General features: G+C 47.7%; 1 protein-coding gene across 1 annotated transcript; it reads right to left on the reverse strand.

Moving 5' to 3' along the window:
• Positions 1–339: 339 nt before the first annotated feature.
• Positions 340–24,826, reverse strand: SPRY4 (sprouty RTK signaling antagonist 4). The gene is made up of 2 exons (XM_086928881.1): positions 24,656–24,826; positions 340–1,758 (listed from the first exon to the last, which is right to left on the reverse strand). Exon 2 carries the CDS (start codon positions 1,721–1,723, stop codon positions 830–832), a length of 894 nt encoding a protein of 297 aa, XP_086785007.1. The 5' UTR covers positions 1,724–1,758; positions 24,656–24,826; the 3' UTR covers positions 340–829.
• Between the last annotated feature and the right edge of the window lie 1,862 nt (positions 24,827–26,688).

Here is a 26,688-nt window from a genome sequence, read left to right on the forward strand (position 1 = left end):
GGAACGCCTGAAGGACGCTTCGCTAAAGGCAAGAGTTCACAAAAGAAGGGCAATGTGAAGAAAAGTATAAGCAATTCCTTCAAAAACATATATATTTTTTTCAAATCAAAATAAAAAAGGAATTTGGAAGAACATACTGGAGCTGTATTCAACTGGCCATTAAAAACAGATTGAAAAAAAAACAAAATAAGCCAAGTATCCTGGCCGGCATTGCTTTGGCAGCAACAGGACACCAGTGACAGAACTGAACAGAAAGTGTGTGTGTGTGGGGGGGGGGGTGGCCAATAGGTTCTTGACAACTGACCCAAAAGTAGACTTTACTGAATTTGTTGACAAATAGGCCAGTCTACCTCTAAATTGACTTGGAGAGCTTTTCTGTACAGCTCAAACACTCTTCACCAATGGTGCGTAGAGATTATTTTGGACAAACGTTATGAAGGTTTCCACTGAGACCAGTGATCACAAAACCCCTCAGTGCTTGCAACCAGAACCCACCAAGTCCAGCTATCTGGCCTAAACAGTAAAAACCTCCATATTTCCATATTTTCTGTGATGTGCGTAGAATTTCATACTGTGTCTTAAATGGTCCAAACGTGGATGATGCCTTCTGAACTTTGATGGCGTGCTGAAACAATGTGGCAGAATAATAAAGATAGAAAAGACAAAGGACTCCAGGTGCAAAAAGTCTGCAATGCAAATGTTTCGTCTGTTTTCCCGTAGGAGGCCAAGTAGGGTACAACACAACCTTAAAACACTGGTTACATATACAATTGTATATATATATATTTCTTTATGTATGCTCCACATATAAAACTTGGCCGCTGCTGCATCAGAAAGGCTTGTCTGGTTTATTTCCTTTGCCGTCCGGTGCCTTGCAAATGACGCTGTTTGTGTTTTTGCACCGGCAGCCTGGCCGGCTGGCTTGGTCGTAGCATTTCTGAGACAGCTTAATGCAGCCAGTGGCTGGCAAGTAACACAGCAAGCAGGGCAAGACTAGGGAGAGGGCACCCATGAAGGACCAGCGGGCACAGCAGTTCGACTGGCCGCAAGAACACGGATGGTCAGCACAGGACCCCTCGTCATCCTCGTTGGTGCAGTGGTAGAACACACCCTTAACCAGGCACATGCAAGTGGAATAGTTGACCAGGGACTGGGCCGAACACTCACACTCGTCGTTGCACACCCAACAGGAGGGCAAAGTCTGGGGGCTCGTGCACTCCTTGCACTTGCATTTGCCACATGCCTCACACAGAAGAAAGTGTTTGTCCAACTCTGTGGGCCCCGCACCCTTTTGGTCCTGCGGCTTGCAATTGATCACTTTGGGCTGTATCCGAACCGCTCTGGGAGATGATTGTTCCACCACTGGTGGTGGGGCCATGTGGTCCAGAAGCCTCTGGTCCGAAGAGGTGCTGCTGCTGCTGCTAATGGAGCTAGGTCTCCCGCTGAACGAGATCCACGGGTGGGTGACGTCATGGTCACACCTCTGCAGGTGCTGATTGATCAGCATGGGTTCATGGTGGCTCCGCGTGAGCTTTTGGCTGGCCAGTTGGACCAGCACTGGATTGTCAATGTAATCGTTTTCAATGTGGGTTGTTTTCACCTGGTCGATTGGAAGGATGGTGAGTGGATGCTGCAACCGGCCGTAGGGAATACGACTGTCCAACAGAGGCTGCACCATAGCTGAATTGGGAACTACGGTGATGTGTGGCATCCGTGGCTCCATGTTTGGGATCACTGGGTAACGAAGCTTTAAATATCCTGAGAGGGCAAGGAAAGAAACAAAAATTACTAACTTGAATAAGACAAGAAACATGCATTTCATATGACTACAATACTGTATACAACTGTGGACTAAACCGATGTAACATCACCCATGTAAAGGATACTTATCCTGGAAGAAACCATTGCTCATTATCAGTTCATTGACATCAGAAATGTCGTGGATACGACGTAACAGTGTCTTACTACGCGAGTACTAATGCGTGTTGGCCAGATAAGTCTAGCAAGGTCAATTGTCGCAGGACACAGAAGCAGAGACAGAACCATTGCAGACTTGCATCATGTCTTCTCCCCCCACCCAACAAGAGACCATGCATTTCCACAAAGTGTTTATCAATTTTAAGAGGGGAGTTGCTTGATGTAGAAATCTTAATAAGGACAAAGAGCAGAGCAATGTCACGGATGTCAATTTAGCAAAAATCTAGAGGTAATGGAAGAGGCCCCATGCTTTCTTACCCCCTCCCATGACATCACAGAATTGATCCTTGGACCCAACCGTAGACCCCCAGGAGCCTCATATCTGCTGCTGAGGGAGTGGAAACTACAGAATATAAACAGGCCAGACTCCCATCTAGTTTTTGCCACTCTTTTAATGACCCCTAAGACTAGAAGGACTAAAACAGCAGGGGAGCAGCTTCTACTTCTGGCTACACCCGTTTGATACCCATGGGCAATGTGGGTACGATAAGCACAGACTGTTTAACTCAAAAGTCAAACAAGTTTTATTTTTACTTTTAAAACAACAGGTACTCTGCTTTGTCTGCCTTTCAGAAGACCTTCCCTTCAAGTCGTGTGGGGAGTGATGCATGCCTTTTTATGAAGGTCCAATCACAGCACAGGGCCGGAAGTTCCTTGTTGATATAGGTGGGTACCATGCATCAAAATGCCCCACGGAAGTGACATCACAGATCTGACGCCAGAAGATTGACCGCTTTCCCCATCCATGGCTACTTAACTACGTAAAGTTTGCTGCTGAGGGGAAGGGCGAAGAGTTGCATTACAGAAAGTAAATGGGGCTCATACACCTGTTAATTTTTTTCCATTCCTGTCGCTGCCTTTATGACCAGAGACCAGAGGAGCGACAGCAAGTCCAGGCGTAGCAACTGCTACGCCCAAATGATGTCAATGGTGGTAAATCCGAGGTGAGGGCGGGGCAAGCAGCTGCGTAAGGAGGGTCTTATAAAACTTTGACCCGACGCCATTGGAATCCCTAAATCACATCAGGAAATCCCCTATGGGTGCTTCTAGTTACAGGTACCAGCCCTTAGAAAAAAAATTCTCCTTCCAAGATCTTAAAAAAACAAGCAAACAAACCACTAGAAAAAGAAAACACATTTGACTGGATTTCCCCTTTAAGGGTCTAATCCAACCTTAACAAAAACAGAGCAGTTTTGCCTGCATATAAACCATTGCTTACTGCTGTTTCCAATTTCGCTGAAAGCGTACAATTTTACGCTGGAACTCATCCAGAGATTCCACTGCAATGTAACACACGAGACCACAGGAAGTAACTAAAGTTAAATCAAAGAGCGGAAACAGCTTGGTTCAAATTTAGAAAGTGCACATTGTTTTTCTATTAGATGTACCATTTCCTCACTGGCTGACCTTCACATTATTTATTAATTCTATTTAAATCAATTTAAAAAAGAGAGCAGGAGAGAGAGAGGAAGAAGAACTAAGCGAAAGAGACAGGCGGGGGGAGAAAGACACACACGAACTTACAGGGAAAGAATTTCAATGGCAGCAATTAGCTGTTAGTGTAAAACAGTTGTTTAAAATTACAAATCACGCAAAAAAATAATTTGTACTCCTGTCCGAGGAGAGGGCGTACAAGGGAGCTGTGGAGGCAGAGCACTCTGGGTCCTCGTGTATTTGAAGCAGCTTTGTCAACAAGGCCAATGCAGTGCTTTTGGAAAAGGGATTTCCATGGATAAACCAATGCATCATCGCGAAATCGCAAAGCCCAGCAACAATAGGTGCCATCTAGTGTGGGGAAGGCCATACAGGCCTCTGTTCTCTTTTCAAAGATGCAATGAATCTCATGTCGCTGCCCGTGTGTAGTCCGAGGCCAAACATATTCAGCTAGAGGGGCACTCTTGTTGCGGGGATCTAGGTGGATGCCATGTGCTTAATTGTGGAGGAGTGGTACGGTAGGAAGAAGGCCATCCATTCATGCTAACCTCCTCGGCAACTGCAAAGTCAGGTTCTCAAGATACAGAAAAGTGTGTGTCCAGAAATATCTTTTAAGAGCGCTGTATATACCTATTGCCCGCACCAGCCTTACTTGAAACGCAATGGAGGTTGGTATTAATGATCCCTTGTTCCGTCACCTTTACAGGGCTGGCCAAAGTGACTGGTGGCTTTAAAGCAGAGTACAAACTTGTGAATAAATCAGCATCACCAGAAACTCTGGACTGAAGAGTGCACTGATGAGCTGGAGGTGCAAGGTCTCATGAGAGAGCTAAGCCCTACCAATCGAGAGAGATGTAGAATACACTAATGAGCTGGAGACGGAAGGTCCCAAGACAGAGCTAAGCCCCACCAATCATGAGCGTTGTAGAATACACTGATGAGCTGGAGATGGAAGGTCCCATGAGAGAGCTAAGCCCCACCAATCACAAGCGATGTAGAATACACTAATGAGCTGGAGACGGAAGGTCCCATGACAGAGCTAAGCCCTACCAATCGCGAGCATTGTAGAATACACTGATGAGCTGGAGATGGAAGCTCCCATGAGACAGCTAAGCCCTACCAATCGCAAGCGTTGTAGAATACGCTGATGAGCTGGAGACGGAAGGTCCCATGACAGAGCTAAGCCCTACCAATCGCGAGCATTGTAGAATACACTGATGAGCTGGAGATGGAAGCTCTCATGAGAGAGCTAAGCCCCACCAATCACAAGCGATGTAGAATACACTAATGAGCTGGAGACGGAAGGTCCCATGAGAGAGCTAAGCCCTACCAATCGCGAGCGTTGTAGAATACGCTGATGAACTGGAGACGGAAGGTCCCATGAGAGAGCTAAGCCCTACCAATAACAAGCGATGTAGAATACACTAATGAGCTGGAGACAGAAGGTCCCATGAGAGAGCTAAGCCCTACCAATCGCGAGCGTTGTAGAATACGCTGATGAACTGGAGACGAAAGGTCCCATGAGAGAGCTAAGCCCTACCAATAACAAGCGATGTAGAATACACTAATGAGCTGGAGACGGAAGGTCCCATGAGAGAGCTAAGACCTACCAATCGCGAGCGTTGTAGAATACACTGATGAGCTGGAGATGGAAGGTCCCATGAGAGAGCTAAGCCCCACCAATCAAGAGTAGTAGACTACACTAATGAGCTGGAGACGGAAGGTCCCATGAGAGAGCTAAGCCCTACCAATCACAAGCGATGTGGAATACACTATTGAGCTGGAGATGGAAGGTCCCATGAGAGAGCTAAGCCCCACCAATCAAGAGTAGTAGACTACACTAATGAGCTGGAGACGGAAGGTCCCATGAGAGAGCTAAGCCCTACCAATCGCGAGCGTTGTAGAATACGCTGATGAACTGGAGATGGAAGGTCCCATGAGAGAGCTAAGCCCCACCAATCAAGAGCGTTGTGGACTACACTAATGAGCTGGAGACGGAAGGTCCCATGAGAGAGCTAAGCCCTACCAATCGCGAGCGTTGTAGAATACACTGATGAGCTGGAGATGGAAGGTCCCATGAGAGAGCTAAGCCCCACCAATCAAGAGTAGTAGACTACACTAATGAGCTGGAGACGGAAGGTCCCATGAGAGAGCTAAGCCCTACCAATCACAAGCGATGTGGAATACACTATTGAGCTGGAGATGGAAGGTCCCATGAGAGAGCTAAGCCCTACCAATCACGAGCGATGTAGAATACACTGATGAGCTGGAGATGGAAGGTCCCATGAGAGAGCCAAGCTCTACCAATCACAACTGTTGTATTTACACTAGGCCTGGGTGAATATTCAATTACGCCAGAGTAATCGGAGTAATTTCAGTTATAGCACATTTAGGGAGGGCGAGCAGGTGCTTGCACGGTTGTTTATGATTTGTTGCAATAAAGCGATATTTTCTTAGCGCAAAATGCATCCTCACATCCATTTTGAATGCAAGGGTGCCTTCTTGCACTAAGAAACTAGCTGGCTGTATGGTGGGGGAAATCCTACCCAAAATGCACATTTAATGAGCTCAAGTGACTACTCGAGCTGCTATTCATGTACTTTTGCCTTTAGCGCTCTTACTTAGCACAAAATGCATCCTCGTGTCAATTGTGGATGCGATGGGGCATTTTTGTGCACAGGAAATAGTGCTAAATTCAGAATCGCTCTTCTCGCACAATCTCATTGAATTCTGAGGTCATTACACGTGATTACCTTGCATGGAATTACGCGAGTTATGGCCACCCCAAATTTACAGTTTGTGAACATTGTGTTACACAAATAAGCAAAAAAGACGTGAACTGCACACCTGAATCATCTCTAGGGACTTCCAGGCTAAGAAAGCGCGAGCCAGGTTCAGAAATACTACACTATTCAATCTGTTCTGGTTCTAAGTACTCCTGGTTTTTGGCAGAGGTACGGCAACTGAAGCTCAGGGAGTTAAAGAAACTGTCCAGGTGAAGCCCCCCTGAACCCCCTCGTCCTATGTTAAAATCCTAGATGGCTTCTCAGCCAAGCAAGCTCACAGCAAGACATTGGGACCACCATCTGTCTGAAGCAGGGGTCTCCAACCTTTTCTGTAATGAGAGCTTCTTATGTTCAATTAAGCTCATCAATAGCGACTAATATTATTAGTATTGTAACAATGTCCACATCAGACAATATGACATAAGTGACCATCATATGCAAGGTTACTACCAGAGATCACCAGTGCTTCAGCCATGGTTGCCAGCAATAATGTAAAAAAAAAGGCTTTGTCACTATGGAGTGCCTCTACATGGGTAATGAATACCAGCCATAACGAAAATACCTCTGGTACCAAGGTAATAACTTTTATAAAAAGTCTCCTCATTGCCACATGATTTATCACTCAAATATCAGCTTTAAATATACTTTGGAAATTGACACATTTTCCTTAAAATATCAATCAGCTCATGAGTTCTGAAAATAAACAGATTTTCTTCTTGAATACACTCTCACAATGTTGGCATACATATATTAATGTAACCAAGCAAAGGGTTCTAATTTAGTAGGGTTGGTTGCACACTGGGGAGCACCGTTCAGGAAGCTGGAGAGCTACCAGGCGCTCACGAGCCACTGGTTGGAGAAGCCAGGAAGTAGACAGTACTAGGCTCGTCCTGTTGTCACACTCGCCTCTCCTTGCTGCACACACCACTTACCATGGACTCTCTCCACGCCAAGCGCCTACGCATCGTTCTCCTCCTATCCTACGTTCCTCACTTCCAGTCAAACCTCAAGGTCCCAGAAAATACAGAGAATTCTACTATTTGTCTATTGTCTGGTCAAGTGAGGGAAGCCATCCGGTTTCAAAAGTCTACACACTTAGACCTTGGCCTAGTTGATGCACTGAGTAGAAGCCGTCCTTCTGAGCGCTTGACACCAGTTGTGGCACAAGTTCTAAAATTCGATAATCTGCATAGATGCCCCATTTTCTGAGTCACACCCACCTCCAAACAACATAGCGCTTTGCTGTGGCATATTAGGCTCTAGAAAGCTGGTACGGTGGCACCAAGCACAGGCAAATTATTAGAACCCAAGAATGTCCTTCAAACAGAGGAGGGTTTCACAAAGAGAAAACGTAAATCTGTGAAAACTAAATTAACGCATTAATGTAAGGCAAACGTACCTAGCAGCGGCCTACGGAGAAGGGGTGTTTGGCGCACATAGTTGTTACGGGGTTGGATCGAATGACGCTACTTGCTCCTCAGGTTACCCCAGGGCAGCATTTTTTTTTTTACATTTCGCCTAAACGAGCCTATAAGAAAGGGTGGGTTGTTTTGCGCATGCCTTTGGAGGACAGATGTGAACGTTACATTCGCCCCTACTGGAAAGCGTCACGAAAACAAACACACAGAAGGGTGTCAGTCCGGACCCACGTAGGGTCACAGAGAGGCCGGAGGGGGTCACGGAAAGGTCAGAGGGTGGTTACAGACAGGTCAGAGCAGGGTCGATCGTCTACTGTAAAGACTGCTGAGGAGTTTTCGGTATAGCTCATCTGACGCTCACGGACATGCGTGTCCCACTTACCTACGCATTTTTCGAAGAAAATGTCTCTTTTGAGAAGTTTGGCAGCTTCCGTTGTAGGTGAAATTAAGTTAGGACAGTGCTTCAGACTTCAACGAAAGTTATTAAAATGACGTTTCGTACTTGGTGTAACCCCGGGGAAGGCAGAACACCTTTGAGACAGGGCTAGTCTACCAGGCAAAACTCCCCTGAGACTAGGGTTAGCAGCCCGAGGAAAGGCAACGCTCCTGTGGAACGGGGTGCTCCACCCTCGGGACAGGCAGGGTCCCCCAGACAGAGGGAGCTTCCTCCCTGTGAAAGACAGTACTATCTAGAGCCCCACGAAAAGGTCAGGACACTCCTGAAGAACAACACGCCTCTCTGCACGACTGTGTTTTCTTTGAACATGGGGGTTGGGATGGTAAGGAAAGAAAGAGAGAGAGAGAGAGGGAGAGAGAGAGAGTGATAGAGAGAGAGAGAGAGAGAGAGAGAGAGAGAGAGAGAGAGAGGGGGGGAGAGAGAGAGAGAGAGAGAGAGAGAGAGAGGAGAGAGAGAGAGAAGGAGAGAAGTTGAATGACATGACCACTCCGATCAACTCCAGACATGTCCTAAGAGCATCACCTATCTCAGAGGGGAGCGTTGGAGAGGACACAGCTGACTCCTGCATCGTTTACAGGGCATCCCACAGGTCCAAGGCCATTTACAAATCAGACCCCCCCCCCCCCCCCCCACACACACACACAAGCCTGCTGGATATTTGTTCAATGGTTTTAATGCAGCACCCACTACTCCTTCAGAGTGTCTAGGCGTTAATCAATTATGTACCAGTACCTCCCCAACCAAGAGTTAGGAGTTCGTCTGCAAAAGTAAAACGTATTTCCAAAAGTAGCTACACCCACTTAAGAGAAGTAGTTTACACATGAGTACAACGCACCCGATTCACAGAATAAAATGGGGTCGAAAATTGCAAGGTAAGGGGGACCATGCTACTCTTACTCAGGCCTAAATAGAGGCGAAGCGAGGGTACCTAGGGAGTGGTCGTGGGCAGGCAATGCAAACGACAGCTACAAAGGGGGGACTTTTCAATCACAAAGACCCCTGCAAGGGAAACATTAGAAAAGTTCGTTTATTCGACTCTTGATAAGTGGACTTTTGAAATGGGTTAGGAAATCATTTTATAGAAAAAAAACAAAATAATCCAAAGCAGTTTCTTTAGACATGTGGAGCTTTGACTTCCTGAGGGACCTCTTGGAAACAAGCCAAAAAAAGAAGCCAAACCAAAAAAATACATTGGAACGTTTCGATGTGCTGTAGAAACGGACAGCGATCGTGAAAGAGCAGCAATGAATGTTCATACAATTAGTTTCATAAAAAATAGAGCGCACAGATTTCACAAGAGGATAACACGTAGGCTACCTTTTTTTCCTTTTGCAAATCGTGTTCAATTTTCGAATTAAACAATGTAAAAATGGGCCCCCTAATTTTTGCAGACACTCAAAATGTGCAATCTCCTCCAGTTTCAGACTTGTGAGATGTGTTAAAGAAGCTGGTCTAGAACACAGACCTGTAAATGAAAGGGTTCAAAGTGCTCATCAGATGTGGTCCAGACAGTTTCCAACTGCAATCTAGCACCCACGGATACAAACTGCTTTCAGTCTTTGTCAATGCCCCCCTAATTGCCCCTTTCCAAATAAATACTGGGACCGATCAACAAAGGTTTGGATGAAAATAAATGTTATGCAAGTCACCGTTTTCTTATGCATGTGTGTCCAATTACCAAATTTTTGTTAATTTACATACTTTTACCTGCTTAGTTGCTTAACGTGTACATGGCATGCACAACCCCAAGGTTAGCTGGGCAGTGAAGGTAAAATTATGGTAGTGTAGTCATTTTTTTTTAACTGCAGCCCATTACTGTTGCATACATGCTGCACAATCGTACACATTTTAGCTGCACTTCTACTTTCTTTTGGCTATAATGTAGAAAATTGTTCATGCACACATTTCAACTTTAAAGTGACAAAGCCTTCTTTACCCGTGGAGAAAGCGCCCTGAGTCAACCCGCAGGGTTCATAACCAGAGCTTCCGCGCACCTGAGCCTCCATGCACCGTCAACCATTTCTAAGCAGTCCTTGCTGGACTGGAAACCCACACCGGCCCCGCCCACAATATTCAAACAATCCCCACAATGCAGGAGGCAGTTACTAGGATGGGGTCATGGAGGTGTTCATAGCTGGGCCCATCCACTCTGAGGCAGCCCCCTAGTCTGCCCGTAGCTAGATAGCTGCCGTCCATCCATCTGAAGGCAGCACTCTGAGGGTGCTGGGAAATGCCCAGGTGACAGAATGGCCAGTCCGGCCCTGCCTAACACTGGCCAGTGCTGCTGTTACAGGTGGCCCAGGCAGGCAAAGCATGCCTAGAGTCGGTGGAGGGGGTGAGGGTACATTCACCGAGAGCAGAGACCCTGGGTCTACATCCTCGTTTCCAGTCGGCCTTCGAGCTCGCAGACAGAATCTCATTTGTTGGCGTGAGTCAGGCACTCCTTGAACTGTCTCGCCACTCCAAGGGCATGTCACCACAGGCAGCCGCTTCTCCGTCCCTCAAACAGCACATGCTGCCTGAGCGTAAATTTAGCATTTTTAAAAAATGGTTATTGCTTCAAGAACAAAACAAAAAAAACATTATTTTGATTTGATTTAATTTAATTGGATTTAAATTGCACAAGTGAATTGTCTATCGATACTGTAGATTTTGCCATGTAAAAGTCTTATGGTTTCTATTTTGTTCTGTTTGTAGAAAAACCCAATAACGTTCTTTAAACTAAAAAAAAAGGAACACATAAAGCATTCATTAGTTTGCAGCAGGTTTTGCATGAACCTTGGTCTAGACCAGGGGTCCACAACCTTTTCGAGTTTCCGAAAAATCTGGCATAACTCCAGGGGGTAATGCTTAGAGCAGGGGCCTTCGGTGTATTGTTACATACGTGTATACTTCTATGAATAGCCTGCCCTTTATCTTTCATTATTTATTTATTTTGAGTTCTCACTGCCCTCTTTCTTGGTTCCCCTTCTCCCGTAGTTTGCTGTGTTGTAACTATTACCAATGCTAAGATGTCGTGTTGACCATTTAATTTGTGTTATTCAGTTATGTGTATGACCTTTGTGTCGCTGCTGTCCTTCCTAAAGTGCTCATGCCTTTTAGTGTTTGGCACTTTGTGTCACTGCTGCCCAAAGCTTTCAGTGTTAAGCACTTTGTGTCACTGCTGTCCTTCTTAAAGTGCTCACAGCTTTCAGTGTTTGGCACTTTGTGTCAGTGTTGCCCTTCTTAAAAGTGCTCATAACTTTCAGGGTTTGGCACATTGAGTCACTGCTGTCCTCGTTACAGTGCTCATACCTTTCAGTGTTTGGAACTATCTAAAACTTTGACATAAAATAAAATGTGTGAGGGTGCCAGAAGCTCTCGCCACGTTTTACAGGTGGGAATAATGCAGGGTACCTCAGGATTCCGAGTGACTAATTCTCAGTCAGGATCTGAGGAATTCGAGACCGGCCTTTCAGGACCTCGGGAAGGCGCACACAGACAGCAATATCCGGTTAAAAGCAGCTGTTTATCCTGCCCTCCATATAAGGCACAAAATCGTAGCTTCTACGCTCCTCCCGGGAATCTGGAACCCTGCACTTAGATAAAGCTTGTACCCTGGTTCATTCTAGCTTCTAAGGCACGAGGTATTGCGCCGCTAGCAGCCGAGGTACCTCAAACTCAGTCTAAGCTAACTTTGTGGAAAGAGCTTCATCTCCTGACCTTGGAGTCCAGCAGGTAGGCGCTGCCAACTACACTACACAGCTGCCACTACTCACTCGGTGAAGTGAGTGACCCTGCTACTCGGAAAACACACACCTTTAGGGTCAGGCCCTCCGTACCCAATAACAAGCAAGATTCACACACAGAGGTGGCTTGGGACATCACTAAAATGCACCACAGCCAACAATCGGACCAACGGGGAAACCCATGCAGGCACGGTGCCATCACCATCAAAATGGTGCCTTGCCAGGTTTTACCCACAGGAAAGTTTGCCCAGTGCCACCAACAGGATAAACTGACACAGACAGTTGAACTACTGCACCTAAGTGCAACACTAACTGTGAGAACAGATGTGGACTCTTAAAACAAACAGAAATCTGTACTCCTGGGTTTAATAAGTGGCGGCGCCTTCTCTGGAGTCCATGGTGCCCCAAAACCTCCCGCACCCCCCCCCCCCCCCCCCCCACCCCCCGACCCACCTGCATAAGAGTTTTGTGGATGTTACACTAAACATGCCATAGGGGTAGCCAATAGCTAGGTTAACAACAAAAAGTATGTGTCGTAAACGGTCCATCAACTCAACTCAGGAGCTATGCCAAGTTTTCAGGATATCCAAATAAAATACATTTACATACTTCGAGTCTGTATGGAGGGCCTTCGTATGGGCATCTTAAAAATCTGGCCTGGATCCAGTCCTCCAGGACAAGAGTAGGGCAACCCTGCCCCTGCATAAATCATGCATATAATTCGTGTACATGTTATCCACTCACAGCACAATATCTTATTCCCTCTCCAGTGGTATGCTTCACCCCTCCATGCGTGTGAGCGAGGTAGTGGCAATGTACCGCACAAAACGCTGCAAAACCACTTCGAACAAATAAAGGAAACGCCGCCAAGTTTAACGCAATAACAAGAAACAATGCCCAAGTCTGCAAATTATTGGAAGTCTTACATCAAAAGAACCTTTGACAGAATTCCTGCTATTTGACAAGAAAATCCAGTCTGCGGCAATCACTTTTTTGCAGAACTGCTTGTTTGCCCCTCAGCAAAAAAAAAAAAAGCATGAAAGAGGAATGCTACTTCCAAAGGGCGCGCGCTGTAAAGGTCGCGTGACAGGGCATTATTGTGAGAGGGACTTTCTTCAACAAGCCGGATGAGGAAACCAGTAAAGTAATCTCCTGGTCAAATTAGGAATGTACACCTTGAGGGTAAATATCCCGCGTCTCCTAGACAGCAGTCAGCGGAGGGTGGGGGCGTGGGAGACTTTTTTAATGGGCTCCTGGCTTGCACTATGAACATAGCCCGAAAGTGTGCTTCTGTGGCAGACACAATGTGTGTCTAGCAAGTCGGACGGCGACCGCCCTGCAAAATAGACTCATCCTGTCATCCTTCTGAGGTCGAGAAGCACAGAGTAGTAGCCCTGATGGAATTAAAAAGACCTCTACCAGCAACTGGGTCTGGGATTCTGCTGAATCTAGGTTCTGTGGCACAGCTGTTTGAACATCTGTGGACAGCTACAGAGAACATTCCCAGTTGCGTTTAAATAGACTCATCCTGTCATCCTTCTGAGGTCGAGAAGCACAGAGCAGTAGCCCTGATGGAATTAAAAAGACCTCTACCAGCAACTGGGTCTGTGATTCTGCTGAATCTAGGTTCTGTGGCACAGCTGTTTGGACATCTGTGGAGAGCTACAGAGAACATTCAAAGTTGCGTTTTGAAACTGGTTTGAGTGTAGTAGTTTCAGACTGCGATTCCTTTTTAGCCGCTCGGTGAACAATAATCATAAACCTTCTTGATCCAGAAGAAATATGGCCAAGCTGGCTAAGAGGATACTAACTCCTCGGATGCTGCATAACAACCTGGGGTTCCATTTGCAAAATGGGAGTTGCAGCCTTGGCTCACTGAAACTGGATTTTAAATTGAAGGATTAGCAATAGAAATCCAGGTATTAAACAGTGGATCTCTGAAGACAAAGGAGCATCTGGTAACCAGGGTCGGGCTGGGACACAAAATATGCCCAACCACCAGAATAAAAGTGGACATTAGTGCATGTTTGTAAATTGGGGCTGTTTTGAACTTGCAAAGACACACAGTTGAGTGTTATGCGAGGTATGGAGGGGTCCATGGATGTTGCAGGCAATGTTTGCTTTAATATCTTGGAAATCAGCAGTAAATTAAAAAAAAAAAAAAACTGCCCAGTAAACCATAAAATAGGCCCACAATAAAAATGAGGCCCACACACTGGCCTGTCAGACCAGCCCATCGGGCACAGCCTGACTACCTAATGGGCCAGTTCAACCTTTCTAGAAACCCGACACCTGGGCTTGTCATTCCATTTTTTTCCACTGTTTAAAATGTAGTGCTAACGCCGTTGTTGAGTTGGAGGGGACGCCCCCTTCCAATTCCCAGCACCTACAAACACGTCCAGCGTTGATGGCCACCTCACACCATGTTATCGCCGACACCTTTTCAAGTCTTGGACTTTCATGTGACCGCAATGCATTCTGGGTGCTCACGTCTGGATTGCTTCCACTGACCTAATTAGATTAACACTTCTTATAGCAAAAGTATGTGAGTGATGACATGCAGCGAGGTGGCCATACCGGCAGTCTGCGGTGGTTAAAAGCGCGGCTTGATTTAAGTGTCACGTGTAACACGGGGGCAAGGCAGCTGCGTTTAATCTCACCTTCTGTGGGGCCAGTCTTGGCTCTATGGCCCTTATCGCATCTGTTAAATGTTCCAGTCTCATGAGCGACACGTCCAGCCAGCTCTGTCATTTGAACTTCCAGACCTGCACATCACCGGGCGCAGAAATACTGGTATGCGATATTCAGTGAATCTACACATAAACACAAAAGCACTGTGCAAAGGGGCCAGTCCCCCACTTTCCCGAGTCGTCAGTCCAACTCTCTTCGCAAAATCCTCACAAGAATGTCCCTGCCAGCCCTCCCTCCACGTCATTGACGTCAAAGTACTTTGTTTAAGGGTTAAAAAGGCACACTGGTGTTCCGAAAACAAGAAGTTGGACTTGTTGGTTAAACGACGAGTTAACACAAAAACACAAACACGTTTCGCTCATCACAAAGTGCCCCGTGTGAATGTATAGATTTTTTTAAACTCACCACGGTACTGATTTTATCGTCTTCGGAAGGATGAATGGTTGGGCTCAGCAGAAATGATAGTTTACAGATCTTTGCCGCAGGCGCGCAGCCCGCCGAGCTGCCTTCCCAGCAGCCAGTTGTTCCCTTTCTGTGATACCGCAACAGGGCCGGGTGAACGTCTGTACCCGGCCTGACATCACGTCAACCGGTGACAGGGCTTCCCAAGCTATAAAGAGTCCCAGGGCTCCGCGCAATCTAATTGCGAGTTTCCTGTGGAGATTATTCCGGGCCCGAGTTCAAGGCGGCTTCCTGTGGGTAAGTACATACAGGCGCGCAGCCCGCATGAAAGGCCCGGCCCCTGCGCCTTGTTTAATCAGGTGTCTGGGGCAGTGCGGCCCGCACAGCTGCTCGACAACTGCCAATCTGGGCCCGGGGCGGGGGGAGGCGACGGCCCCAAGCAGCTACTGTATGCCTCCCCCCCCCCCCTGCCCCTCCCCCCACCTCAGGTCAAGGGGATCTCTCAGCACATTTAGAAACACCTAGAGGTGACATTGCAAGTGTGATGCAAAAGCATTAAGACCTTAAATAAATAAACAACTAAGTGTGATCACGCCTTGCTCCAGGGAGGATAAAACCTCGCTAGTTGTAGGGCGGTCTGTATCTTAGGGGTCAGAAGTTCAAACCATGCCGGTAAGGATGGGGAGGGTGAGGGTTAATAATGTATCCGAATTTTAAATTCAGCAGGGGCTTTGGCGAAGGTGGCGCACACTGCAACTTCGCGACGCTGCAATGTTCGTCACATTTTGTTTCCTCCAGCAAAACCTACGTTTTTAGGTGTTTTTGTAAATTTTTATACACAAGCTTGTTAAAAACTGGCTACGTTTTGAATGGAAAAAAGTCACACAGATGTCAAAAGACAACTTCGGAAATTCCGTACAACTCTAACGAGAACCATTGAGCTGGGTGGCAACCCCTGTTACACGTAGCTTAGTGGAATCAATACTTAATATGCAAGAACCAGAGCCGAAGAGAAATACGGACTAGTTCAGCTACTCACCTGTTATGACTTGAAGTTTCACTTTTCAATTACAGACACCCGCCTACAAGGACCGGGATGTTTGGTGTTGTTTGTTGAAAGGAACAAAACAGCCTGAAAGTCACTCTCAAGTCATGAATGAGCCCTGTAGACAGCTCAGATTACCATTTAGTATGCCATGACACGTGTGTGTGTGTGTGTGTGTGTATGTGTGTGTGTGCGTGCGTGTGTGTGTGTGTGTCAGTTGGGCACAGGGTCACGACACTGCAGTTAGCAACTGCACGAACATTTCCAAAAGGTCGGTCTCAAAACTCCATATGTATGCCTCACACGTTATATACATCATGGTGGTTTATTAATCCATTCAGAAGTCAGACTAGTTTCTCTCAGGCACAACACGAGGGATACCTCTCAGCTATGCCTGTTCCCACAGCAAGGTAAGCGTCATAAGACTTTGTTAATATAGAAACATAAGTAGATGACAATATTAAGCCAGAAGGGCAAAGGGAGGCATGCTTGATACTAAAATTCAAATGATGGGCCATTTGTTCCTCAGACAGCTGTGCATTATATTTTTGTGCGGTGCTGTCTTGCCAGCCTCAAGTAATCCTACACATTAAAAATGCATTCATATATACAGAGGGACTTTGGATAAACCCTCTTCATTCATTGGTTTCTCAGTCTGTAATTCCCTAGCTGTTTCTACCCACTACAGCAAAGTGCAATGGATCAGCCCACTTCAGCCAATGGCCTCTTACACGCTGAGTAAGTGTTATTCTTTTGAACCACATGTGGACAAATACTTTACCGTTTTTTAAAACCTTTTGTTTTCTTAGTCATTTTGATGTGTTTCAACTGTGTGTTCAGGTTTTTTTAATTGAAATGTAAAAGTTAATTTTATTCGGTAATAATAATCATATCTCACAATAATGTGCATTTAAACTGTCTGCTAGGCAGCACCTAGTTGCATTACCATCATATGAAATGCTTACTATTTTTTAATTACACTTATAAATAATAAAAATGTATTGCAAGCGTAGTGGCACCACGTGTAGTCAGATTTTTTCTTTTTTGTGACATACTCGTCCAACAGAAAAAAAATTACTTTAACAACTACACCTGCTTACCAAGGACAGCCATTTTAGTTTTGCCAATGCTTGTTCAATATATATTCCACATAACACTTGGACTGTTCAACACGTGTTCATAGTGGGTTTGCAGCTCTCTCTCCGAAATATATGTTGATTTGACACTCCCATACACATTATCACACCGTAAGGCACCATGGGACTATCACATACGAAGCTTTTACGAAAACAATGTCTGCACGAAATACTAGATCACAAACCAAGTAATAAGGGCAAGTAGAACGTGATGCACAAGGTATCTAGTACCCATAATCCTGGGGTTTCTCACATTTCCAACCGATTGAAGTCTTTCACCGCCTAGCGGCGGAGACCGAAACTGCTACTCAATAATAAAGATGTGTCCTGTCATAATATTAAACCCCAGTACAGGACACAGAACTCTTCTGAACAACCGAAGGCTAACGCAACAGGTGCGATTGGAGAACACAGAATCACGTGTTGCAAGATGTGTCCAACACACTACATAAGCACAGCACTGAGCTACGGCTTTGGAGCCTGCACTGTGAGGCTGGGGCAGAGGCAGTCACATAGCCACCCCTGGTTTGAATCAAAGAACTCTTTCTTCATTCAAACAACGCGTTTTTGCTCCGGGGAAACAACAAACCTTCTTCGTATTCAATACTAGACTGCTTCTTCATGTTACACATAGTTGTAATTCCTCGAATGTGTTGCATATGCAGCGCGTGTCTTCAGATGCCGGTCCGTCGTCCAGCCTCTCCGAGGACCCGCTAATAGGTCAAGAGGTGGCAGAAGCAACAGATCCCAGCGTCCCAAGTAAATCCCGTTTTTGACCATATAAGTATTTCTGAGTGACGCGACCAGCAGACTCAACACAGACCTCTGCTGCAGGCAGTTAGTCAACTGAGCCATCTCACCAGACCAGCTGAACACATTTTTCCAGCTCTTTTAATCATTCTAGAAGAATTTCCAAACTTTTCAGGAACTCAACGTCATCATGGTTTCAAGCATCACAGTCACAAGGGATCGATGAGACAAGCTTGACAGTCACAGAGGATTGCTGCAACAAACCCCAGTCACAGGGGTTGCTGCTACAAACCCCAGTTACAGGGGTTGCTGCTACAAACCCCAGTTACAGGGGCTGCTGCTACAAACCCTAGTCACAGGGGTTGCTGCTACAAACCCCAGTCACATGAATTGCGGCTACAAACCATACCAGTACAAGGGATTGCTGCTACAAATCTCACTGCAACGAGGAATTGCTGCTACAAACCACAGTCACAGGGATTGGTGCTACAAACCACAGGCACAGGGATTGCTGCTACAAACCTCACTGGTACAAGGGATTGCTGCTACAAACCTCACCGGTACAAGGGATTGCTGCTACAAACCTCACCGGTACAAGGGATTACTGCTACACACCTCACAGGTACAAGGGATTGGTGCTACACACCTCACAGGTACAAGGGATTTGTGCTACACACCTCACAGGTACAAGGGATTGGATTGGTGCTACACACCTCACAGGTACAAGGGATTACTGCTACAAACCTCACCGGTACAAGGGATTGATTCTACATACCTCCCCGGTACAAGGGATTACTGCTACACACCTCACAGGTACAAGGGATTGGTGCTACACACCTCACAGGTACAAGGGATTGCTGCTACAAAACTCACTGGTACAAGAGATTGCTGCTACAAACCTCATCGGTGAAAGGGATGGCTGCTACAAACCTCACCGGTATAAGAGATTGATGCTACAACCCTCATTGGTACAAGAGATTGCTGCTACAAACCTCACTGGTGAAAGGGATTGCTGCTACAAACCTCACCACCATGAGGAACTGCTGCTACTGAACTTCAGTTATTAGGGATTGCTGCTCGAGATGCCCACTGTCACAAGGGATCGCTGATATAAACCTCAGTCAAACAGGATGGCTTGCTGCTACAAACCTCACTGGTACAAGGGATTGCTGCTACAAACCTCACCGGTACAAGGGATTGCTGCTACAAACCTCACCGGTACAAGGGATTACTGCTACACACCTCACAGGTACAAGGGATTGGTGCTACACACCTCACAGGTACAAGGGATTTGTGCTACACACCTCACAGGTACAAGGGATTGGATTGGTGCTACACACCTCACAGGTACAAGGGATTACTGCTACAAACCTCACCGGTACAAGGGATTGATTCTACATACCTCCCCGGTACAAGGGGTTGCTGCTACACACCTCCCCGGTACAAAGGATTGCTTCTACATACCTCACCGGTACAAGGGATTGCTGCTACAAAACTCACTGGTACAAGAGATTGCTGCTACAAACCTCACCACCATGAGGAACTGCTGCTACTGAACTTCAGTTATTAGGGATTGCTGCTCGAGATGCCCACTGTCACAAGGGATCGCTGATATAAACCTCAGTCAAACAGGATGGCTGCTGCAAACTTTGCGGCATCAAGGAATTGCTGCTATAAAACCTAATCGCCACAATAGATTTCTGCTGCGACCTCAGTCACAAGCGACAAACCTCCATCGCAGTGGATTATTGCTGGTGCAACATCACTCCCTCTGGCTGCTGTGGCCTTATAGCCTATCACATTTCAAAGTTGGGCATAACAGGGAGCAGTGATTGGCCAAACCCTACTGCGCAGGGGGCAGGGTAACTGCCAATCCAAAGATTATTACAAAGATCAATCTGCCCTACCACATGCTATTTGCTGATCTCCAGAGTAAGAAAAAGGCCCGGCTGGCGTCCAATCCATGGCAGATATTACTGGTGCAATCCAACCATTGGAAGAACACGCCTCGTTGGGAGAAGTCTGCTGCACCAATGAACAGAAAGATTCATTTGAAGTATGTGAAAACCTACTTCAATGTTGCGGCATTATCCTATCACTAAAGCACAGCCTGCACTTTGGGAATGGCAATTTCCTCTGGAAAACAGTGGTGGGCATTAGCAATGCAAGCAAAACGGTGTCAGGCGTCGACGTTTCGGTCCCTCTTCAGTTAATTAATTCCATAGGACCATCATCAGGACAAGTTGCACATATATATCAATAACCACCATCCGGTGGTCGTAAGGCCTAAATGGGCAAAGATCTTCCCAAAATGAATTGTTTTGATCAATCCTTCACGCTAGTCGAAAGATTAATGTTCCAACCGAAACGAACGGTGTTATTTCAATCACTTTTAATCGGGAGCTGTCGCGTTCAACTTCCTCATGCCTCAGTAGTTCGACACCGTTTTGCTTGCATTGATATCATTTTTTATGTCAACAAAGAACAGTATTGCAATGAAAAGTTCTTTTTTGCATGGTGTTTTGTTTGGTCCATGTAAATAGCATAAGGTGTTACATACTACTGTAATCAATCAACTGTAGTAGTATTTTTGTTGCCATGCCTAAATTTTGATACAAATTCTGATGAAAATTTTTTGAAATAAACAACAGTAATATACTGTATCTACCTTGCTTTTGGTGAATGATTGATCACTTAGGTAACAACAGTATTAATTAATGAAGAATATCTAAACAATTCCTTTGAGGACACTTATAAATCTGTTATTGATTATACCCAGTCCTCACGGGATTATTGGGTTGCTCTGTTTTTTTGATCACCAAAAACAAGACACCCATCACAGCAGAGAATGTCATCGAACCCAGCTTCCAGCCCAGCACGGCGTCCCACCAAGTCCAGGCACCCAGCCCAGCAGGGAGTCTTACCAAGAAAGGGCACCCGCCCAGGAGGGGGTGTCATATGGCCCAGGCACCCATCCCGGAGGGGAGTCCTACCAAGAACAGGCGCCCAGAAGGGAGTGTCACCAAACCCAGCTAGCAGCCCAGCAGGGAGTCTCACCAGTCCAGCAGGGAGTGTTACCAAGAACAGGCCCCCAGCCCAGGGGCGGGGGGGCTGGTCTCACCAGGCCCATACACCCAGCCCAGTGGGGAGTCTTACCAAAGCCAGGCACCCAGCATTACAGAGAATGTCACCAAACCCAACTTCCAGCCTAGAAGGCATACTCACGAGGCCCAGACTCCTCGCCCAACAGGGAGTCTCGCCACCCAGCTGGGAGTCTCACCAGGCAGTGTGCCCAGCCGCGCGCCAAGTCTCGCGGACGGGAGACTGGCACCACGCAGAGCGCATACACCGGCCGTTAAAACAGCGCACACGGCGATGGGACCTGCCTCTTGGTGACATACCCGGTGCTACCATTACATTACCCCACTTTATCAACAATCATAATGACGTCAATAACGACTGTATAGTATATTGCACTCAAGAAACTGAGGTGGCCACGACCACTCCAATAGCAAGTATTCCTATGACCTGTCCATTTCATCAATGTTGAAGTATATAACGCATATTCACAGGCATTTACTCTTCAGTTATAGGAATCACTGTTTCCAATATCAACAGTACCAATGTTATCGACCTCAGAAGAATGACACGCCGAGTTGGCCCTCTGGGGCTCCGACCCGCAGGCTGCACTGCCCTCAGATCTCCACAGCAGACACGTAGACGCGGAGGGCCGCTCCACCCAAACTGAACATGCACTCTTTCCCTCCGCCTCCAGGGAGGCCGCGTGCCTCCTGCCGTCTGTCTTTGCAATCCTCGGGCCTTGCTCCCGGGCCTCCGCTCCCCCCAGTTCCGGGCCTGCTGCTAATGGTTTTTCAATCTACCTGGTGTACTTCCTTACCACTGTGACATTAAGAGAGGTGGGTGGAAAGAAGGGGGCGGGGAGGCCAATCTATATTCAGCAGCTCTGCCTGGAAATGCATTAAACGCCCCCCCCCCCCCTTGCATCCGGTGAGCGCACAGTGACCCCGCCATCGATTGGCGGATCAATTCGGATGATGGCTATCAGTACGATTAAAAATACATAATGTGCCGAGTGCTGAAGCATGAATCGTATGCATGGAAAGATGGAAAGTCCTCAGGCCTGGTACTCGGGAGCCTAAAATCCAACATTCTGATCGTGACACCCCCTTTTTACCCAACTGTCTGTCTACGTTATCTTATTCCACTTTCGGCTTTGCCATAACTGCGAGGGGGTAGAAGTGGGCTGTACCACTTTTTGCAGGCCTCTTCAGAGCCATGACAACGAGGTGTAACAATGATAGGGGGTACCTTGGAATATATGTTTTTACATCAAGCTTATGTGTCAAGCAATGCAGGCGTTAATTATCTCATTTTAACGTCACTTCTTATGAGTAAGGTATAACCAGGTAATCTTACGCGAAGACAGCACCTTGGGAGAAAACACAACAGACCAGTTTTTCAAGAAACGTCCCAGAGTTATTTGAAAAGACGACCTCTCTTCGGGCAATGGATAATAGGGGCCTTCAACGCGCACTGTCGATCTGACATTGTGGGAAAATAACCAAAGCTTGAACCCAGGATGAGCAAAAAAATAAAAACAAAAAAAGGGTTAGGCCCCACCGTTTACCGCGCGACATGTAACAGAAATCGTGTCATGGCGTCAGAAGGAAGACGATGGGCTTTCATAAAAATGCGTATGCACAGTTCTAGTGTTTGTGTCACGGTTCTTGGCAGATTTCTATGCAGATATTTTTCAACGACTAACCCGGAAAATGCAAGGCCTCTAGTCCAAACCGCGACAGTCATTTCCATAGGAAGGCTAGACTAATGTACAGAAATCACCACCTAATCGAAGAGCTGGGGTTTAAAACCGTCGGTGGCAAAAAATGAGACCTTCTTTCTAATGTAAAATGGCCCTTCCTCATAACCCCTTGCGGCCCTTACAGAGGAGGACCGAAACCTCCTGTAATTGCCATTAAAAACGCACACAGATGCAGGCTGCGTCCGCTGCAGCTGCGAATGCAGAAATAATACAGATTGTGCGCGAGGTGGGGGCCGTGTTTTTCCATTGACAGAAATGCAAATCGCTCCCAAGGCAACGAGGCACCGAGCGGCGGCGGAGGACGGGAGGAAGCCCCGCGGTCGGTGGGTGAGGAGAGCGGGGCCAGGGCGCTGCTGCAGGCCCGGGGAGGCGGGCGAGGCCGGGGCCCCTGCACTGGGCGCTCAGCATCGTGGGAGCGCCACCTGGCCCGGCCTTCGTACCTGGGAAAATGAACCCTACAATGTGTGGGGTGGTGTGTCCTAGCATTGCTAGCTCATCGGATACGGCCCCTCGTATTGTAAATGTGGCCTTCAGAGACGCGACCCAATATTGCATAACGTCCTGGAAAGTTAGGTGTGTTCCCTCGTGACAATGTGTGTGGCTGGTACCCCGCATGACCCTCTGACGTCGGAGAGAACCCCAATCTCCAGGTAACTTTAACGATCAGGGAAAAGACTCCCCCTACACGTTTAATGACAGGGTTCGCCCAGAAATCAGGCAAATACACGGGCATGCATAGGACAATGTCTTCCATGCATAGCATGGTTACTGCACGTCGGCATCTCCCACAACACAGTTTAAGCCCTTTAATGACAGTCGCCGCTGCTCAGATTGCCTTTTGGTGGCCGGAGACACTAGCCCCTGAATTGGGGTAAAGGTTTCTAATGGACCCCACTGCCCAAAGAACTGCAGGCCTTGTTTGGGTGACAGGGAGGAGAGCGTCCCATTGGCATTTATTATGTGGCGCTTATTGGCTGTATCACTAGTCTTAGTGTGGCTAGTTGTGTTAAGGGGGTTTGTAAGGCACACGTTGCTTCTAGGCGCTACCGATCAATGCTGCTCTGCGAATGAGCCGTTTAGTGTACGGTGTACAAAAGAATGGTCTTTAGGTGCCTTGAGACCCCACCTGCAGGTTTTGGAACTTGTCAATGTGCACCTGGGGTGCTATACTAACATATACAGCGGACTGTCACTATTTACCTGTAGGCACCAGCACATGCATTAAATGAAGTCCCTCATTCAAAGACATGGTGGATAGACGTCCGGTGGGGAGTTGGAGGGTCTTGCTACCACCTTGTGCCATGCAGATTCTGTAGATGAAGCTAAAAGAGGGCACCCTACCAACAAGCTGCCTCTAGGCTCTAGACGTGGGCTCGCTAATGAGACAGGTGAGCACCGAATGCCATCTTCTAACCAAATAAGTGACCCTCGCTGGGCCCGGAGAACCGGCTTGGTTAGTAAGTGTGTAGTAATTAGCGCTTTCTTGGAAGTACTGTTTATTGGCAACACCAACACAACTAGGCAGGTCCCCACCAGCCTCTTGCAGAGAACATGGCATGATACCCTACAGTGCTCGCCCCCAGACCCACTGCAACACTGCCAGGCCATCTCGCTTCTTAACTATGGTACAATAATAAAACTGAACCATCATAACATTCTGCAAACGCCAACACTCCCACAATCGTGAGCCCTCAAAATCCACACATAACCAGCATTACACCGAAAAACAGTAAAGGTACAGGTGGTCGAGGCACGTGTAATATCACAACATTGCCTTAGGTCTCCCTACCACAATACGTAGATATATATTATTGTGGTGACTATGATTTTTCGCGTTGGCTAGTTATGTTACGCGCGTTCATACAGCACATGCTGCAAAAAACATTGTTTATAGGCGCTAGGGACGACTGCTGACGTAGTGGTGGCACATACACCGCTTCCTTATTTTGGCGCACGGGCATTATTAGATGGGGAAAATATGGACTTACCCTCGAGAGGGTAAGAAGGATCATTCCCGCTGGTGCCAGGTGTGTTGTCCCCAAAGACGGTCTCAGCAGAGTCCCTAAGCAAGCATGGGTCCCGCTGCAGTCACTGTTGCTCCCACTGCAACCAGCAGTGCCCTTGCAGCTCCTGGTGCGTCCGCTCCCGCTGCTGTCAGCTCCGAGGCCAGCCTGCAACTGCCTTGGGAAAAAATGTTTTTTTTTTTATGAATGGGAGGGTAGGAGGTTGATGCTGCGCATGCGCCGGTTGGTGGGGGAAACTCATGAATGGGTGGCTGGATCCTGGCTGCTGCTGGACTGCGCGCATGCGCGGATGCTCTGTGAATGAGAAGACCAGGCGACCTACAACGCATGAGCGCGGCCGCCTTTCAGCCGGAGTGTTTTCCATGAATGGGAAGGGAAGGAGGCGGTGTAGTGCGCATTCGCGGCCCTGCTTTTTTTTTTATGAATGGGGGCCGGAAGCTGTCCCGCTGCGCCACAGGCAGTGGGTGTGTTTTTATGAATGGAGGACAGCTGAATAAACTGCAGTGCGCATTGCCCCCCCCCCCTTCCCCGTATCTCCTGGGAAGGGGGATGGGATCCAAGCTGCAATAAAGAGGGGGAGGGCTGGTGATCGAGTAAGATGGGGAGGAGGAAACGTATCAGCGAGGAAGAAGGGCAAAGGCGGGGGAGGGCAGAAGAAGAGGGTGATGAGAGAGACGAGGAGGGCACTGGGCAGGGATTTCGAGGCAAAATTAAATGTGGGCTCGAATAAAGAGGGCAAAGATGCGTGAGAGGAGGTGGGCGACACCCCAGAGTGAGAGGAGCAGGCTTGTGAGGAGAGAGGGGTGGTGGGTGTCAGGGGAAGGTGGCAGTGGTTTAGAGGTGAGAGGTTGTGCGGAGTTAGAAGACTGTCGCTTTTGAGGACTACAGGGGTGTCAGAGAGAGAGGGTGGGGCAGACGGCTGGCCAAGAATGAGACCTGGACCTGGGGCTAGGGAGGGGGAGAGGTGATGTAGGGGAGTTCAGTCGGCGAGAGGGAATACGATGGCGAAGATGGGTCTGAGGCAGGAGGTTTAAGAGGTGAATGAAATGCGATTGAGGAGAAAAGAGAGCAGTGTGAGGAGAAAGACGAGCAATGAAACTTCTGAGCATGAGATTCACAAGCACACCGTATTTTGATGGGAGTAGGAGGTTCAAGGGCACCCTGGGTAGGGAATGCCATGAGTAGGGAGGGGTGTGCCAGTGAAAGGCCAAGGGTTGGCAAGGTAGAAAGAGGAGGCGCTGGCAGGGCCGACACCGAGAGCAGGTTCTCAGCTCGCCGTGCCGCCAAATACAGAGCACCTGCATTTACTTTGATAAAAGCAAAGAACTGTGACCATCTTAATGCACACGTGTTTGTGGACACATTAAGATATGACGGCCGGGCGGAGTGGAGTGTTGGACGGATGAAGAAGAGGGCAGAGTGTGTGATGAGGCGGGTGAGGGGTGATAAGGCAGTAGTACGCTGTCGCCTCTCAAGCCTTGTCGTGGCGTGGGACAAACCTGCAATTAAAGCATAAAGGAGGAGGGGTGCAGGGAAGGGTAATGAGGGAGAAGGCGACAGCCCCTCCCGCGAGCGAGAGCACGCGCAGCTCGCACCGTGAAACCTGCCATAAACCCGCAAGGGGCAGCGGAAGTGAGGGGGAGGCAGGCAGCAGAAGGCTGGTGTGGGAGGCAGCGAAGGCCCACTCTCCCCGAGAGGATGCGAGGTTGGCAGATATGCCACCGAGCGTGTGCGGCACATGCGAGGGGACGGGGACATGCAGTCCTCTGGTGACACCTCAGAATCCACATCCAGCTGAGGTTATTTTTTTTTGGTATTTGGCAGTTTTATAGAGCGCGCGTTCGACCCGAACGTATTAGAGCGCTTTACGTGAGCACCAGCTGCGCTGGGTTTAAGTATTTTCTACCTAAAGGTATTCATCTTTTAACCCACACACGACGACTCGCTGGTGGTAGGTTGTAGGACGCACTGGTTTTGGTCGGGCTTGCTGCAGGTGT

Source organism: Lissotriton vulgaris, chromosome 7 (genome assembly GCF_964263255.1).
Source record: "Lissotriton vulgaris chromosome 7, aLisVul1.2, whole genome shotgun sequence".
Lineage (NCBI taxonomy): Eukaryota > Metazoa > Chordata > Amphibia > Caudata > Salamandridae > Lissotriton > Lissotriton vulgaris.

Excerpts from the sequence above, each read along its gene's own strand:
- SPRY4 (XM_086928881.1), bottom strand. The coding sequence starts at position 1,723 with ATGGAGCCACGGATGCCACACATCACCGTAGTTCCCAATTCAGCTATG.